Consider the following 19722-nt stretch of genomic DNA (forward strand, 5'->3'; position numbering starts at 1 on the left):
CTGTGAGAAAGGAGGCGATTGCACTGCAACTCCATCGTACGTATTCTTGTCAACACAAAGACTGTCAAAAATGAAAATGTCAGACATATTGTCTAAACACCAATATCATTTTATAATTCTATTGCTGCTGTATGATGTAAAACCTCAAAACCGCAAAAACCTCATTTAAAAAAGGTGATCTGCATTACAATTTAATTGCACACACATTCTTAGTAGATCACACGCTACACCACACGCCCACTAATAGTACACGCTATTTTATAGTTTGCACATGCTGTTTTTAGCACGTGGTATTTGGATCTGGGTCGATCGGGATCTTTCTTTGTTTAAGACAGTGTTATTTACCATTATATTATGGCGGTCGCCACGCTGAAGACAAGAGTTTTAAAACTCATCAGCGTTTTTCAAAAGAGTTTTTAAGGGCAAAAGTATGTATTTGCGTGTGGACAACAGGCCAAAACACATAGAAAAATACCTGTGTTTGAGTTGGTATGGCCTTAAATAAATTTACCTACAATTTAATTTACAAAATTGCGCCCTATTTCTTGTAATATCGGTATATGTTCGTGACATTACGATGAAATTCTCCAACTTAAGGGGGAACTGGCCTCATTTTAGAATTGTGCCAATCATTCACAATCCTTAAGTGTTTTTATGCATTCTAACTAGTAAATAAATGTGATCAAAAGTCCGCTTAATGGGGCCTACGGCAGTCGCTCTATTCCATTCTATAAAGCACTCTAAAAAACATCCAAACACCACTATCAAGGTTTGATATACAAACTGTAAGTATATACGTAATGTAGTAATGGGCACATTCATAATAACATGTAATATTTAGGTATTATGATCATTTAAAGCATCCCTTTTTCCTTCCACAACATCAACAAACATAACACAACATCACTTACTGTACAATGTTTGCTCTCCCTCGGATGCCGACTGGTGGGATGTTGATATATTTCTGTTTAGATGATGAACGACTCATAATTATTGCGTAGACCATGTCTTTTTTTACCATTTCTGGGTCTAAATTGGATGCCAAAGTTGACCAACTTGTCAGGTTACATCCTCATTCTTTTACCAGCACTATTTATGATCTAGATTAAACTTTCACAAGCTATGAGGCGAGAAAGCAGCTCACCAGCCGATGATGCCAACACAGACACACAAGCTAGTTACTGTAGCTCTCCGTGATCATGGCGCTTTATAAATAAGTTTGTCTGCGTTAGCGCTTATAATAACAATATCACTGATAGGGGTTAGGATTCAGGTCAGGAAATGTAAATGGAGTATTGTTGGCGGTTTTTGGATCAGTGGACTTGTGGTTAGCGTGTCCGCCCTGAGATTGGTAGGTCGTGAGTTCAAACCCCGGCTGAGTCATACCAAAGACTATAAAAATGGGACCCATTACCTCCCTGCTTGGCACTCAGCATCAAGGGTTGGAATTGGGGGTTGAATCACCAAAAATGATTCCCGGGCGCGGCCACCGCGGCTGCTCACTGCTCCCATCACCTCCCAGGGGGTAAGGGTGATGGATCAAATGCAGAGGATAATTGCACCACACCTAGTGTGTGTGAGACTATCAGTGGAACTTTAACTTTAAAGGCCTTTATTGGCTCCATTGTAAGCAGACTTTTGTTTATGTTTATTTACAAGTTAGAATGCATTAAGAAAAAATACATCAGTCTTCTTGTCTCTCATGATTGCAAACAATCGGCACAATTCCAAACAAAGTGCAGTTCACCGTCGATGCCTTTGCCATTTTGAATCTTTTCTCATAAATGGATGGCTTTATCATGGTATTATAAGTACTTTTTTAGTGTTGACTTTATATACATTACATTGCATTATTAGCCCAAGATATCTATCTATCATGTCATTTAACCCATTTCCAGGCTTAGTGTCCGCCCTGAGATTGGTAGGTCGTGAGTTCAAACCCCGGCCGAGTCATACTATCCATCCATCCATTTTCTACTGCTTGTCCCTTTTGGGGTCGCAGGGGGTGCTGGAGCTATCTCAGCTGCATTCGGGCGGAAGGCGGGGTACACCCTGGACAAGTTGCCACCTCATCGCGGGGCCAACACAGATAGACAGACAACATTCACATTCACATTCACACACTAGGGCCAATTTAGTGTTGCCAATCAACTTATCCCCAGGTGCATGTCTTTGGAGGTGGGAGGAAGCCGGAGTACCCGGAGGGAACCCACGCAGTCACGGGGAGAACATGCAAACTCCAAACAGAAAGATCCCGAGCCCGGGATTGAACTCAGGACTACTCAGGACCTTTGTATTGTGAGGCACATGCACTAACCCCTGTTCCACCGTGCTGCCCGAGAGTCATACCAAAGACTATAAAAATGGGACCCATTACCTGCCTGCTTGGCACTCAGCATCAAGGGTTGGAATTGGGGGTTAAATCACCAAAATGATTCCTGAGCGCGGCCACCGCTGCTACTCACTTCTCCCCTCACCTCCCAGGGGGTGGAACAAGGGGATGGGTAAAATCAGTGGTATCTATCAGTGGTACTTTAACTTTAACTTTAAAGGGTTTTATGGGCGGAATAGAGGATCTCTCATTGGCTCCATTATAAGCAGACTTTAGTTTGTTTATTTACAAGTTAGAATGCATTAAGAAAAAAATACCTCCGTCTTCTTGTCTCTCGTGCAATCGGCAAAATTCCAAACAAAGTGCAGTTCACCTTTAATGCTTGCGGCATTTTGCTCATGAAATTACGATGTGACATTTTTACTCTTTTCTCATAAATGGATGGCTTTATCATGGTATTATAAGTACTTTTTTAGTGTTGACTTTATATACATTACATTGCATTATTAGCCCAAGATATCTATCTATCATGTCATTTAACCCAGTGGTCCCCAACCACCGGTCCGGGGACCGGTACCGGTCCGTGACGCATTTGCTACCGGGCTGCAGGGAAACATTAGATAATTTATAAACGACTGCCTTTTCTCTGACTTAACTTTCACCTGTCCCTCTAGTCCGGTGGTTCTTAACCTTGTTGGAGGTAGCGAACCCCACCAGTTTCATATGAGCATTCACCGAACCCGAACCGTAATCATAAAATGATGTTATTATATTAAAGAAATACTAATAAAGATATATTTTACAAACGGAAAATTACAGGAATGTACACATGATCCCATGTTTACATCTCATTGTGCAACATGTGAATGTTTTGGTGGGAACTAAATGTGATATCTGAAAGGGGTACACATTATTTCCAAAGGAGGACCCCCACCCAGACATATAATACTAGTACACAGTTCATGAAAAACAATATGTTATAGTCATTGTAAGTGGGCCAAAACACTTATATTAGAAAATAATCTCATGGAAATGACTGCTGTTATTTGATTACAATAATAAAACATTGAACTTGTTATTTAGTCAGGTTTGGGACAGGTGTGCTGCAGGTGTGACCACAGTGAATGTGCACGTCTGACGTCGCTCACATGTGCTCCACCGAATGCTCAAGGAGTTTTTGCGTTAGCTCACACATATGGAAAATTAGAGGGAACATTGTTTGGGGGTATCCATAATACGCCGACAGGGAGAAGTTTTTATTTACACGATGAGTCGGGTGTGTCTTGACCTCCGCGGCGGAGGCTCTGCCGAACCCCTGAGGCCGACTCACCGAACCCCTAGGGTTCGATCGAACCCAGGTTAAGAACCACTGCTCTAGTCACACCAATAAATAAGCTTGTTTATACTGTAGATGCACAATAAAACTCCTGATAGGAAGTTGCCATTTGTTATATTTATTATAACTTTGTCACATGATACAATGCAGATTAATTAACATATAAAATATAAACGAGACAGATTGTAGCCAAAGGCTGATTTCCATCTGCTTCTCATTGCAAAGGAACAAGCCCAGGTATTCCACTAATTCAGAATCATAGTGAGTTGTATTTTTCATGCACTTATTTTTGCTGTATTTACAAACCCCGTTTCCATATGAGTTGGGAAATTGTGTTAGATGTAAATATAAACGGAATACAATGATTTGCAAATCATTGTCAACCCATATTCAGTTGAATATGCTACAAAGACAACATATTTGATGTTCAAACTGATAACCATTTTTTTTTCTCCAAATAATCATTAACTTGATGCCAGCAACACGTGACAAAGAAGTTGTGAAAGGTGTCAATAAATACTGATAAAGTTGAGGAATGCTCATCAAACACTTATTTGGAACATCCCACAGGTGAACAGGCAAATTGGGAACAGGTGGGTGCCATGATTGGGTATAAAAGTAGATTCCATGAAATGCTCAGTCATTCACAAACAAGGATGGGGCGAGGGTCACCACTTTGTCAACAAATGCGTGAGCAAATTGTTGAACAGTTTAAGAAAAACCTTTCTCAACCAGCTATTGCAAGGAATTTAGGGATTTCACCATCTACGCTCTGTAATATCATCAAAGGGTTCAGAGAATCTGGAGAAATCACTGCACGTAAGCAGCTAAGCCCGTGACCTTCCATCCCTCAGGCTGTACTGCATCAACAAGCGACATCAGTGTGTAAAGGATATCACCACATGGGCTCATTAACACTTCAGAAACCCACTGTCAGTAACTACAGTTGGTCGCTACATCTGTAAGTGCAAGTTAAAACTCTCCTATGCCAGGCAAAAAACGTTTATCAACAACACCCAGAAACGCAGTCGGCTTCGCTGGGCCTGAGCTCATCTAAGATGGACTGATACAAAGTGGAAAAGTGTTCTGTGGTCTGACGAGTCCACATTTCAAATTGTTTTTGGAAACTGTGGACGTCGTGTCCTCCGGACCAAAGAGGAAAAGAACCATCCGGATTGTTTTAGACGCAAAGTTGAAAAGCCAGCATCTGTGATGGTATGGGGGTGTATTAGTGCCCAAGACATGGGTAACTTACACATCTATGAAGGCGCCATTAATGCTGAAAGGTACATACAGGTTTTGGAGCAACATATGTTGCCATCGAAGCAAATGTTGCTTATTTCAGCAAGACAATGCCAAGCCACGTGTTACATCAATGTGGCTTCATAGTAAAAGAGTGCGGGTACTAGACTGGCCTGCCTGTAGTCCAGACCTGTCTCACGCTGAAAATGTGTGGCGCATTATGAAGCTTAAAATACCACAATGGAGACCCCCGGACTGTTGAACAACTTAAGCTGTACATCAAGCAAGAATGGGAAAGAATTCCACCTGAGAAGCTTCAAAAATGTGTCTCCTCAGTTCCCAAACGTTTACTGAGTGTTGTTAAAAGGAAAGGCCATGTAACACAGTGGTGAACATGCCCTTTCCCAACTACTTTGGCACGTGTTGCAGCCATGAAATTCTAAGTTAATTATTATTTGCAAAAAAATAATGAAGTTTATGAGTTTGAACATCAAATATGTTGTCTTTGTAGTGCATTCAATTGAATATGGGTTGAAAAGGATTTGCAAATCATTGTATTCCATTTATATTTACATCTAACACAATTTCCCAACTCATATGGAAACGGGGTTTGTACATGGCACAAGTGGAAAGCCGGTCCCTGAAAATAATGCCTACATTAAACCGGTCCATGGTGAAAAAAAAAGGTTGGGGACCACTGATTTAACCCATTTCCAGGCTTTGGTACTAATGGTGGACCAGTTCTAAACAGTTATATCATCACATGGTTCAGCCTCGTGCTGCTCATTTGCTTCATCTGTCTGCTGATGATGATGATGAAGAAGTGGGGGAGGGGGGGAGGGGAGAAACAAGCCAACACCTGCGGCCATGACGGCACCTTGAGCCCACCCCCTCCCCTACCCCTCCTCGCACGTTCCATTTCCTCACAGCGTCTAAGGACCGTAAACGCACCACCCACGTCACGTGCCTTCCTGTCTCTCCCTCCGCACAAAAAAAAACAAAAAAACGCACCTTTTAAACTGAAAGGTGTTGCATCACCTTGCGTGCGGTACCTGTCTCCGAGCAGGACTGAGCTGCGACCCCGCCTTCCTTCACTGCAGTGACGGTACCGACCGCCATTGCCCAAACTGTGCCACGAATTAGCGCCTACAGCATTATCATCATCAGTAGCAGCAACACAATGAACGCCAACACAAAGAAAAGGGCCGAAAAGGGAGTGGAATTCAAATAAAACACGCACAAGTGGGTCAGGATGATATAAATCCCGCGAGAATGAAAGCTAAAAACACGAGAGAGAGAAAAAAAAACCCGCATATCTACCTGCGCAGGTTGACATTTGGAGCATGTGTTCCGAGCTCCTCACGACATGCGAGCAGATCCGGTTCCGGTCGGTTCCGCCAGAAAATATATATGTTTCTAGGCCATCAATCAGCCCCGTTAACCGCGTTCAGGTAAACATGAGGAGGATGAGGAGGATGAGGAGGAGGTGGGTGCTGCTGGTGGAGATGATGGCTCCTGTACGGACGCACCGTCGTGACGTCAGCACGGCAAGAGAGAGAGAAAAAAGGTGTTCTCCCACCCACCCCCAGCAAGAATAATAATAAACAGGTATTTAAAAAAAAAACACAGAAAATGTATTGTTTTGTTTAGAAAAAAAACACGATATATTTATTAAATATATAGAGATTTTAAGTGATGGAAACATTTATGGAATTAAAGCCGAATTGCAGGTGCCTAAAACAATAACGAGTGGGTGCCATGTGGTCTGCTTCCTGTGCCGTCAACACGAACGTCCACGCAGGTTTTTCAGCAGCATTCTTCACGCCAATCCGGTTGATGACGAAATGCCAGATAAAAGTAATTTTTGCACTTCCAAGCTTTTTACCTTCAACGAGGCGACTTTTTTTTTTTTGCTGCATTTTGGGACTTAAGGCGAGAGAGGGGGGTGGGGGGGATGAAGAGGAGGAAGGGAAGTGGTCATCCAATAATAAACATCCCATCGCTCTCTTTTTCGATGCCATCACTCACCACCGGGGCAGAACCTCGTTTAGAAAGCTACGCACTTTAGCAGCACCCCCTCCCCGACCACCCGGGCCATAGGGTCCCCCGCTATCAAAGCAAAAGAACCCCCCCTTCAAAGTTGTTTTGATGCTAACGGTGGACGTCAACCGCTCCGTTCGGCGGGGCGAGGTTCGTCCCAGCTTTCATCCACTCCCCCGTCAACAAAGTGCGCGCAGAGCGGCCACGTTGTGGGGGCGATAAAGCTCGCCAAAAAGAAAGGGGAGGGGAGGGGGGTAAGTGGGCCAAAAAGTGCATAAAAGCAAAGTGAAAGAGCGGACGAATGTTGTCGTGAAAAGCGTTATAAGTCAAAGAAAGTAAGGAGAGGCGCTCCTGGAGTTATTCCCAGCAGCGGATAACGGTTCACTGAGGCCCGCAGAGCACCGCTAGGCGGAGAGAGAGAGAGAGAGGACGCCGTCCAGGTATAACGGTACACCACAACACCCGCCCCAAAGTCCGCTGAAATGTGCCCGAACTCGCCCGCAACAACTCCCACGGTGTTCCCGCCGAGCGAGAGTGGTCAGCCCGGCCCAGCTCGGCGGCCGGCCGGACCGCGTTGGGACTTACCGCTGCTTCTCTTCGGGTTGGCCTGCTTTCTGCGCTTACACCTGGGGCCATCCGCCATGATCGCCTCGCTCCAGTCTGAAACACAGCGAGTCACCTCCCACCCCCACGCCTCCTCCTCCTCCTCCTCCTCCTCCTCCTCACCCACCCCTGTCTGCTTTACGACGTCACCTTCCCCCCCGCCCCTCCTCCTCCTTCTCCCCTCTTCTCACACCTGGTTTGCGACGCTGCCGTCTCCTTTACGGCATCACCTTCTCGTACACCTCTGCACACGGCCCCTCCTACTGGACGCTAGCGGAAGCCGCTTTGTGGGACGTCTGAACACTTCCTCTACTCGATTATAACTGCCAGAGGGCCACGCAAACACGATAACAGCATACTGACATGAATAATGAAAGCGATAACTTATACAGGTGGCACACGGAGAAACGTGGCAAGAAGAAAAGAAAGAACATAATGTTTTCAGCAATTTCTACTGCTTTACGGCAGTCCCGTCACATTTACTAGAATAAAACGACACAATTTCAATAAGTATCGGGTGCTTTTCTTAAATACGTAAAATAAACCGTTTTTCTATTTAACCCCGACTAAAATACACAGATAACTAATAATTGTATTTTTTAAAACTTTTTTACTGTTATATATTTGCCAGTGGTTCTTGACCTTGTTGAAGCTACCGAACCCCACCGGTCTCATATACGCATTCACCGAACCCTTCTTTAGTAAAAACAATAATAATAATAACAAATAACAATGATTTCAAATTCAAGACAAATTTATATGTTTTTGGTAACACTTTAGTATGGGGAACATATTCTAAGTAACAAAGACTTAATTTAGAGGTTGTTTTTTTTTGTTGTTTGTTTTTTTATTGAGACTTTTATTTGTAGGTTGCACAGTTAAGTACATATTCCGTACTATTGACCACTAAATGGTAACACCCGAATAAGTTTTTCAACTTGTTTAAGTCGGGGTCCACTTAAATTGATTCATGATACAGATATATACTAGGTGAACTTTTATTGCGGTTTTGAAGGAGGATAGAGATGCCCTTTCTTTTATACCTTGGTTCGGGTTAGGGCAGGGGTGTCCAAACTTTTCCCACTGAGGGCCGCACACTGAAATATCAAAGCAAGCGGGGGCCATTTTGATATTTTTTATTTAAAAAAACAATACAATATATGTATACAAAATATACATTTAGGCCTCCACTCAGGCTTGATCCTGGGGACCCAAAAGGGTTTAGGTACAAAAAATGTTTAAAATGTGTCATTATATAGTATTATTATTATTATCCAAGGTTTAAATCTCCAGATTAACATTAGGTCTATCTGTCAATATAAAGGTGTTTTTTTTTTTTAGATTTACGCTGTATGCTCTTTTTGTCAAAGAAAACCCTGTTTTTTTATGAAAAAAACACAAAATATGCAATATTTTCCCCCAATAACATTTTAAAGTGGAATATTTGAGATTATATAATAATTGGAGCTCATAGCATAACTCATAACAACATTGATTCATTATTATTTTTTGAGCAATGACACTTAAAGAAAAAAAGTCCCTCTAATATTATTGGGGATCCAAAAGGGTCCTGCTCAGTAAAGTATTAAAACATAATATAATAATAATAATAATAATAATAATAATAATAATAATAATAATAATAATAATAATAATAAGGCAAACACAAAATATACAAAATTTTCCCCAAAAAATGTCTCAAAGTGGAATATTTAATGTGACGTAATTGGAGCCTTGAATAGGTCAATAATTCATAATGACATTGATTTTGATTCATTATTATTTTTTAAAGAAAGAAACAGCCTGCATGGCAGCTTTGGGTTATTAGAGTAAACATTGAAACATTTTATTGTTACATTTCACCTGTTTGCTCTTTTATACCATTTTTTATGTTTTTAATTTTTTTTAATCGTATTTTTAGAATGTGCCACGGGGCCGTTAAAATATTACCCGCGGGCCGCAAATGGCCCCCGGGCCGCACTTTGGACACCCCTGGGTTAGGGTTAGAGGGTTAGGGCCAGGGTTAGGGTCATAATAAGGCCATGCCGAATAAGGCATTAATAAGTACTTAATAATGATTAGTTAAGAGCCAATATGTTACTAATTTGCATGTTAATAAGCAACTAATTAACGATGAATATGTTCCCCATACTAAAGTGTTACCATGTTTTTTTACTGGTGCATTAACATCACCTTGTTCAAAGAACAAAACCAACACAATGCATAAACTCACAACAAATTACACACCTGTAAATCAGTCTGACTTCTGCTGTTGTCTTATCCGTAATACGCCGATAGGGGGACGTTTTTATTTACACGATGAGTCGGGTATGTTTTGACCTCCGCCGAACCCCTGAGCCCGACTCACCGAACCCCTAGGGTTCGATCGAACCCAGGTTAAGAACCACTGATATTTGCCCTAAATACAGTTGACTTCAGCTTTGTGTATTTTCTTTCCTGTACATGTGTGACTAATGTATTTATTTGGATTTAGAAAGTTAGATTGTATTTTATTTTCATTTATTTATTGTCCCTTTTTTTGGATCTCTTGTTTTTTGGGGGCGAAAAAGTGAAAAGTTGATTCTATTCCATGAATTGATTAACGTGGACCCCGACTTAAAGAAGTTGAAAAACGTATTCGGGTGTTACCATTTAGTGGTCAATTGTACGGAATATGTACTGTACTGTGCAATCTACTAATAAAAGTCTCAATCAATCAATCAATCAATCAAACTTGTATCTGCCTTAAAACTTAATAAACAAATGTTTAAAATTAAAAAAGAGACTATGATACTGTATTATTTATTTTTTCAAATAGAGCAGTGGTCCCCAACCACCAGGCCGCGGCCCGGTACCGGTCCGTGGATCGATTGGTACCGGGCCGCACAATAAAAAAATTTTAAAAAAGTTTTACAATTAGTGCAGCAAACCAAAAAACCTCCCTCCCCCATTTACATTAATTCACACTCATTCGCACAAAAGGGTTGTTTCTTTCCGTTATTAATATTTATGGTTCCTACAGTCTGCAGGGATACAGTCCGTAAGCACACATGATTGTATTTGTTTATGGAAAAAAAATAAAAATAAAATCCCCCCGGGGGGGGGGGGGGGGGGACGACCACTGAGATAGAGTACATCATATAATTGTTAATGCCCTCACTACAATCAAATTGTGCTTTTTGTTATTTGTACATGAACTGTAATTCATGTCAGTCGACTGTAATGTTAACTATATTTGGATGCATAGTAGTTCAGATTCCTTTAGTAAGGAATGATCCATACGTTGCACTGTTTTTGTTGAACAACTACAAACTAGTAGTGACAAGCAATTGTTAATTCTTCATTCACAATTGAATGAATCAAAGCTGCTCACACGGTCACTAAGGTGGGCACTCTGATTGACACATCAACTTAAAGGCCTACTGAAACCCACTACTACCGACCACGCAGTCTGATAGTTTATATATCAATGATGAAATCTTAACATTATAACACATGCCAATACGGCCGGGTTAACTTATAAAGTGACATTTTAAATTTCCCGGCAAACTTCCGGGTGAAAACGTTTCGATATGATGACGTTTGCGCGTGATGTCAACAGTGGAAGCGGAAGTATTCGGAGCCCATTGAATCCAATACAAAAAGCTCTGTTTTCATTTAAAAATTCCACAGTATTCTGGACATCTGTGTTGGTGAATCTTTTGCAATTTGTTTAATGAACAATGGAGACTGCAAAGAAGAAAGCTGTAGGTGGGATCGGCGTATTAACGGCGGACTACAGCAACACAACCAGGAGGACTTTGAGGATAGCAGACGCGCTAGCCGAACGACCTCACCTTAACTTCCTCCGTCTCCGGGCCGCCAACCGCATCGGTGATCGGGTGAAGTCCTTCGTCGTACCGTCGATCGCTGGAACGCAGGTGAGTACGGGTCGTGATGAGCAGATGAGAGCTGGCGTAGGTGGAGAGCTAATGTTTTTAGCATAGCTCTGTCGAGGTTCCGTAGCTAAGTTAGCTTCAATGGCGTCGTTAGCAACAGCATTATTAAGCTTCGCCAAGCTGGAAAGCATTAACCGTTTATTTACATATCCAGAGTTTGGTAGTATTGTTGATCTTCTGTCTATCCTTCCAGTCAGGGACTTATTTGTTTTGTTTCTATATGCAGTAAAGCCCGATGCTATCATGTTAGCTCAGTAGCTAAAGAGCTTCATCGATGTATTGTCGTGGAAATAAAAGTCACTGTGAATGTCCATTTCGCGTTCTCGACTCTCATTTTCAAGAGGATATAGTATCCGAGGTGGTTTAAAATACAAATCCGTGATCCACAATAGAAAAAGGAGAGAGTGTGGAATCCAATGAACCCTTGTACCTAAGTTACGGTCAGAGCGAAAAAAGATACGTCCTGCACTGCACGCTAGTCCTTCATTTTCACGTTCCTCATCCACGAATCTTTAATCTTCGCTCAAATTAATGGGGTAATCGTCGCTTTCTCTGTCCGAATTACTCTCGCTGCTGGTGTAAACAATGGGGAAATTTGAGGAGCCCTTCAACCTGTGACGTCACGCTACTTCCGGTACAGGCAAGGCTTTTTTTATCAGCGACCAAAAGTTGCAAACTTTATCGTCGATGTTCTCTACTAAATCCTTTCAGCAAAAATATGGCAATATCGCGAAATTATCAAGTATGACACATAGAATGGATCTGCTATCCCCGTTTAAATAAAACAATTTCATTTCAGTAGGCCTTTAATGTGTATTATATTTATCCATGAGAGCATGTCTGTTGTAAATTGTGAGGTGTGTGTGTTAAAATCATGGTTGTTTTTACAAATGATGACAGATGTGAACAAGAGCATGTATTGTCTTTGTGTGATGATGTAAATGAGGTGTGGTTGTATTGTATATTAAGTATGTGTCAATGAAAGGGCATTTTATGACTTTTCTTAATATGATTACATGCTGTAGTATGATTTTATTGTCATAATTTTATTGCATGATTTTTGTATCCTTTTAATTTAGGTAGCCAGGGACTGCAGATGAAAATGAGCTATTTAGCTATAATCTGGTACAGAACATATCTGTCTTTGAGCTTATGTTTCTGTGCATTGTCCCTTCAAATAAACTAAACTAATATTATCCATTCACAAATACCCTCAACATGAGTATTTTTACCAATATATACCATAGGTACAGTTCAACTCCAAAACCCTATCCAAAAACTATAAACCTAACAAATGGTTGTAACAAAAAGAACATGTGTGTCCTCATACAAACAGATGTGCAACAATTTCAGCAAAGCACAAGTAAGCACATTGTTGCACCTTTTTACATCCTAAAAAAAATAATCTTTCCAACCTTTTGTGTACCAAGTCTATGAGGGAGATAACGTGCCGGCCGTTTGTCAACTTCCTGTCCAACCCACTGCGTCACACACACGTCAATGCTGTGCTTATTTGGAATGCCGAGATAACCTGCTCAATGGATAATGATACATGTTATTACTGTACGCGTTCACTAATTATGACACTGCTATAATGAATATGCAAAAGATATTGTGTTTATGAGTGAATTATGTACAACATTTGCTTTGGATTCACCTTCAGAAAGGCAGAAAATTGCATGTGGAGAGCTTAGGCCGGGGTCCTCAACTCAACAGGAAGTCACAGCAGGTCAGTGGATTGGCCTTTGCGGTCCCCATCGAGCTATTCTGGTACCTGCAGACGATCAGGTTTCTAGCCCTGAGTGCACCAGGTGTTCCTGAACGCCACACACGTGCAGAGTTTCTCCTTGAGATAAAGACTACAGCGGGAGAAATCAGAGAGGTGGCAGACAAACAAGCAATTGGGGTGAGGAAACTCGTGTCAGTTCTAGCGTTATCACTGTCATCCCCTGCCACATCACGCTTCAAAGTTTGCGGTTTTTACTCAATTGCAGGATTTTTATTTTTTCAAACATAATCTCCTAATTTTTGGCCTAAAATAAGCCTTTTCAACAATATAAATGGCATAACTGTCAACTTCAACTTCAACTGTCAACTTCACTGATAGTGTTTAAGTCATTAGCATCCATCCATTTTCTACCGCTTGTCCCTCTCTGGGTCGCGGGGGTGCCTGCACAGGAAACAATACAAAATACAAGAAACCTATAATGGCTGTAATGTGAGATCGTGATCGTTGGCCCCTAGATGAGACCACGGCTCCTAAATTAGGTTTATTTTCCAATATGTCTACTATATTGGATTTAAAGGCCTACTGAAATTATTTTTTTTTATTTAAACGGGAATAGCAGATCCATTCTATGTGTCATACTTGATCATTTCGCGATATTGCCATATTTTTGCTGAAAGGATTTAGTAGAGAAAATCGACGATAAAGTTCGCAACTTTTGCTCGCTGATAAAAAAAAAAGCCTTGCCTGTACCGGAAGTAGCGTGACGTCACAGGAGCTAGGATTCCTCACAATTCCCCATTGTTTACAATGGAGCGAGAGAGGTTCGGACCGAGAAAGTGATGATTACCCCATTAATTTGAGCGAGGATGAAAGATTCGTAGATGAGGAACGTTACAGTGAATGACTTGAGAGGCAGCGATGGACGTATCTTTTTTCGCTCTGACCGTAACTTAGGTACAAGCTGGCTCATTGGATTCCACACTCTCCTTTTTCCATTGTAGATCACAGATTTGTATTTTAAACCACCTGGGATACTATATCCTCTTGAAAATGAGAGTCGAGAACGCGAAATGGACATTCAGTGCCTTTTATCTCCACGACAATACATCGGCGAAATGCTTTAGCTACGAGCTAACGTGATAGCATCTTGCTTTAACTGCATATAGAAACAAAAGAAATAAACCCCTGACGGGAAGTATAGATAGAAAATCAACAATACTATTAAACCGTGGACATGTAAATACACGGTTAATGCTTTCCAGGCTGGCGAAGGTTAACAATGCTGTGCTAACGACGCCATTGAAGCTAACTTAGCAACCAGACTGCACAGAGCTATGCTAAAAACATTAGCTCTCCACCTACGCCAGCCAGCCCTCATTTGCTCATCAACACCCGTGCTCACCTGCGTTCCAGCGATCGGCAGAAGGACGAAGGACTTCACCCGATGCGTTTGGCGGCCCGGAGACGTAGGAAGTCAAGGTGAAGTCGGCGGCTAGCGCGGCTAGCGCGGCTAGCGCTCCAACAAAGTCCTCCTGGTTGTGTTGCTGTAGTCCGCTGCTAATACACCGATCCCACCTACAACTGTCTTCTTTGCAGCCTTCATTGTTCATTAAAAAAATTGCAAAAGATGTCCAGAATACTGTGGAATTATGAAATGAAAACAGAGCTTTTTGTATAGGATTCTACGGGGTACCATAACTTCCGTTACTCGGACTTCGTCACGCGTATACGTCATCATACCGCGATGTTTCAGCCGGATATTTCCCGGGAATTTTAAAATGTCACTTTATAAGTTAACCCGCCGTATTGGCATGTGTTGCAATGTTAAGATTTCATCATTGATATATAAACTATCAGACTGCGTGGTCGGTAGTAGTGGCTTTCAGTAGGCCTTTAAGGAGTGTAAAGCTGAATATGTGGGTGTTATTTCACGTGTAGAGGGCTCTCATCATTTTAAAACACGTATTTGGAAGGTTTCAAACAGTTTTTCATTTAAAAAAATATACAAATATTTGATTTATAACTAGCAAAACCTGCTCAGTGGCCTTGGGGTTAGAGTGTCCGCCCTGAGATCAGTAGGTTCTGAGTTCAAACCCCCGGCCGAGTCATACCAAAGACTACAAAAATGGGACCTGTTGCCTCCCTGCCTGCACTCAGCATCAAGGGTTCGAATTGGGGGTTAAATCACCAAAAATTATTCCCGGGCGTGGCCACCGCTGCTGCTCACTGCTCCTTTCACCTCCCGGGGGGGTGCAACAAGGAGATGGGTCAAATGCAGAGGATAATTTCACCACATCTAGTGTGTGTGGGACTTTAACTTAATTCCTTTACCAACCAATTACCAGAAATAACGGTACTCCGATATTAATTGTAGAACTTAATTGCACAAGATTTTAAAGACTTTATGCCCGAGTGCAGCTGGGATAGGCTCCAGCACCCCCGTGACCCTGAAAGGGACAAGCGGTAGAAAATGGATGCATGTTCCCTGCTGTCAAATGACACAACAAAAGGTGCAACAAAGCCATGCTAAATTGACGTTTGATGCGATGCTCTCCTCAAGGGGACAGTAAGGGGAGGAGGGGTCCACTACATGACAACACCTCCACAGGTGAGCGTCGACTTTCTTAAACCGGCAGCGAATGAGGAAATGGAGCTTTTATTCAACTCCTCCGACCAGGAAACAGAAAGAAGACGAGGCTCAAAGGCTCCTTCTGTTCCAGGCTAACTGTTAATACTTCTCACCGTGGAGGACCCTCAGGCTAAATGTGTCTTTTATGCCCTCCACGCTGGTGCTCTGCTTTGTTCCGGGTCCGGCGGGAGTCTTACCTGAGGAGTAAAGCTGACAGGGGGGCCGAAAGAAGCACTAAAAGTCACTTTTTTAACTGCCAGTGTGATATTCTTCACATTTTTATTCATTAACAAGGCTAATGTGTGCTAAGCTATTCAAATAATGTCAAGACCAAACAGCAAATGCCAGCTTTATGATGTATATGTGGCCAAGGAACACTTTTAAAGTGCTTCATTTTGTTTCTTACTACTGTTAATATTATCAATATTGTTCCGGCAACTAAATCGTCTCTTTAAAAATGTTACCGTACTGGAAAACTTGCCAGATCTTCACATAAAATTGTGATCATCACAACAGAAAGCATACAAATCAACAACGACACAACAAGACGAACAGGAAGTCGGCCATTTTTGTTTTCTACTTTTCCTTTGTTGTCTATGTAATGTTCTACGGTGGCCAAGAGGGGTCAAACAATTGCAAACGTCACAACAAATACAAACACCACAACACAACAACGTGGAGCCACAACACAACACAAGTCAAAACACAACAACATAAAGCCACAACACAACAACACAAGTCAAAACACAACAACATAAAGCCACAACACAACAACATAAAGCCACAACACAAGTCAAAACACAACAACATAAAGCCACAACACAACAACACAAGTCAAAACACAACAACACAAGTCAAAACACAACAACATAAAGTCACAACACAACAACATAAAGTCACAACACAACAACATAGAGCCACAACACAACATAAAGCCCCAACACGACAACATAAAGCCACACCACAACAACACAAGTCAATACACAATAACATAAAGTCACAACACAACGACATAAAGCCACAACACAACAACACAAGTCAAAACACAACAACATAAAGCCTCCACACAACAACATAAAGCCACAACACGACAATATAAAGCCACAACACAACAACACAAGTCAAAACACAACAACACAAGTCAAAACACAACAATACAAGTCAAAACACAACAACAAAGTCACAACACAACAACATAAAGCCACAACACAAGTCAAAACACAACAACAAAGTCACAACATGACAACATAAAGCCACAACACAAGTCAAAAGACAACAACAAAGTCACAACACGACAACAATACAAGTCAAAACACAACAACAAAGTCACAACACGACAATATAAAGCCACAATACAAGTCAAAACACAACAACAAAGTCACAACACGACAACATAAAGCCACAACACAAGTCAAAACACAATAACATAAAGTCACAACACAACAACATAAAGCCACAACCCAACAACACAAGTCAAAACACAACAACATAAAGCCTCAACACAACAACATAAAGCCACAACACGACAATATAAAGCCACAACACAACAACACAAGTCAAAACACAACAATACAAGTCAAAACACAACAACAAAGTCACAACACAACAACATAAAGCCACAACACAAGTCAAAACACAACAACAAAGTCACAACATGACAACATAAAGCCACAACACAAGTCAAAACACAACAAAAAAGTCACAACACGACAACATAAAGCCACAACACAAGTCAAAACACAACAACAAAGTCACAACACGACAACATAAAGCCACAACACAAGTCAAAACACAACAATACAAGTCAAAACACAACAACAAAGTCACAACACAACAACATAAAGCCACAACACAAGTCAAAACACAACAACAAAGTCACAACATGACAACATAAAGCCACAACACAAGTCAAAACACAACAACAAAGTCACAACATGACAACATAAAGCCACAACACAATCAAAACACAACAACAAAGTCACAACACGACAACATAAAGCCACAACACAAGTCAAAACACAACAACAAAGTCACAACACGACAACATAAAGCCATAACACAAGTCAAAACACAACAATACAAGTCAAAACACAACAACAAAGTCACAACACGACAACATAAAGCCACAACACAAGTCAAAACACAACAACAAAGTCACAACACGACAACATAAAGCCACAACACAAGTCAAAACACAACAACAAAGTCACAACACGACAACATAAAGCCACAACACAAGTCAAAACACAACAACAAAGAGCCGCAACACAACGACATAGAGCCACAACACAACAACACAAGTCAAAACACAACAACATAAAGCCACAACACAAGTCAAAACACAACAATATTAAGCCACAACACAACAACACGTGTCAAAACACAACAACATAAAGCCACAACACAACAACACAAGTCAACAACATAAAGTCACAACACAACAACATAACGCCACAACACAACGCAACAACACAACAACATAAAGCCACAACACAACAACACAAGTCAAAACACAACAACATGAAGCCACAACACAACAACACTAGTCAAAACACAACAACATAACGCCACAACCCAACAACATAAAGCCACAACATAAGTCAAAACACAACAACATAAAGTCACAACACAACAACACAAGTCAAAACACAACAACACAAATCCACAACACAACAACACAAAGCCACAACACAGGTCAAAACACAACAATATGAAGCCAAAACACAACAACACAAGTTAAAACACAACAACATAAAGTCATAACACAACAACATAAAGCCACAACACAACAACACAAGTGAAGTCACAACACAACAACATAAAGTCACAACATAACAACATAAAGCCACAATGCAGCGGCGTTTTAAAAAGTCATAAATGTTACTTTTTGAAACCGATACCGATAATTTCCAATATTACATTTTAAAACATGTATCGGCCGATAATATCGGACTGCCGATATTATCGGACATCTCTATTTATTACCTTTGAACCAACTTTAGCTGATTCACTATTGACAATAGTTTGGAGGCTTTCGGGATTTTTGTGTGAAAAAATGAATTGTCAGCAAAAATGACTTTGTAAAGAATAATGGAGTTCGCAGAGTCATTTATATGTGACATGAAGAGAAGTGGTCCCAATATGGAGCCTTGTGGATTTTACTAGGAGATTTGCTGTTATTTGTTTGCACATATTTCTACCTTTCAAATAAATAACTTCGGAACCAATATATGCTATATCACTATTATTTTCAATTTAAGCTTGTAATACATTTAGTTAAACATGTTGTGTTTTTCAGGTGGCATTAAACAGGTGCGTTAATGTAAACGAGGAGCGGGAGGTCATCTTAATTAAAAAAAAACCTACAGGCCCACTTTTCACATGCTAACGCTGAAATGCTAATGTTGAAATGCTAATGTCGAGATGTTAATACAAATCGAGGCTAAGTGTGAAAAGGCGTACTTAATCGTCTTTGATGCTTTTGGTTGTTAGCATCCAGTCCCACTTTCATTTCAACAAGAACTTCACACTCTCGTCCGCTGGAGCTGCTAGCATTTAGATAAGATAAGAAAATAAGGTTATGTCCACACTAAGCCGGATAACTCCTTCAACGAATAATTATTTAGCCTAAGCCACACTAACCCATCGTTTCAGGTCCCCCTCCTTGGATCATTATTTTACACGGGTAAGTCAGCCGTGTATTTCTTGAGTCTCCGGCTCTTAGCTTTGTATGGACTCATTGATCGTTTACCACGGCAGCCTGGTGGGATATATGTTTGTCAACGAGTGTGTTGTGCTAAAGCAGGGGTCACCAACGCGGTGCCCGCGGGCACCAGGTAGCCCGTAAGGACCAGATGAGTAGCCCGCTGGCCT

General features: G+C 41.2%; 1 protein-coding gene across 2 annotated transcripts in view; it reads right to left on the reverse strand.

The window, feature by feature from the left end:
* Positions 1-7630, reverse strand: part of LOC133631087 (zinc finger E-box-binding homeobox 1-like) — a 94291-nt gene extending 86661 nt beyond the window's left edge. The window contains exon 1 of one of the 2 annotated variants that reach the window (XM_062023124.1): positions 7536-7630. In XM_062023124.1, the coding sequence (XP_061879108.1) occupies positions 7536-7593 (58 nt within the window). In that variant the 5' untranslated portion in view covers positions 7594-7630. Of the gene's footprint in view, positions 1-6230; positions 6435-7535 lie in introns of those variants that run through there. The other variant, XM_062023126.1, reaches the window with a different exon arrangement.
* Between the last annotated feature and the right edge of the window lie 12092 nt (positions 7631-19722).

Source organism: Entelurus aequoreus, linkage group LG16, assembly GCF_033978785.1.
Source record: "Entelurus aequoreus isolate RoL-2023_Sb linkage group LG16, RoL_Eaeq_v1.1, whole genome shotgun sequence".
NCBI classification, from domain to species: domain Eukaryota; kingdom Metazoa; phylum Chordata; class Actinopteri; order Syngnathiformes; family Syngnathidae; genus Entelurus; species Entelurus aequoreus.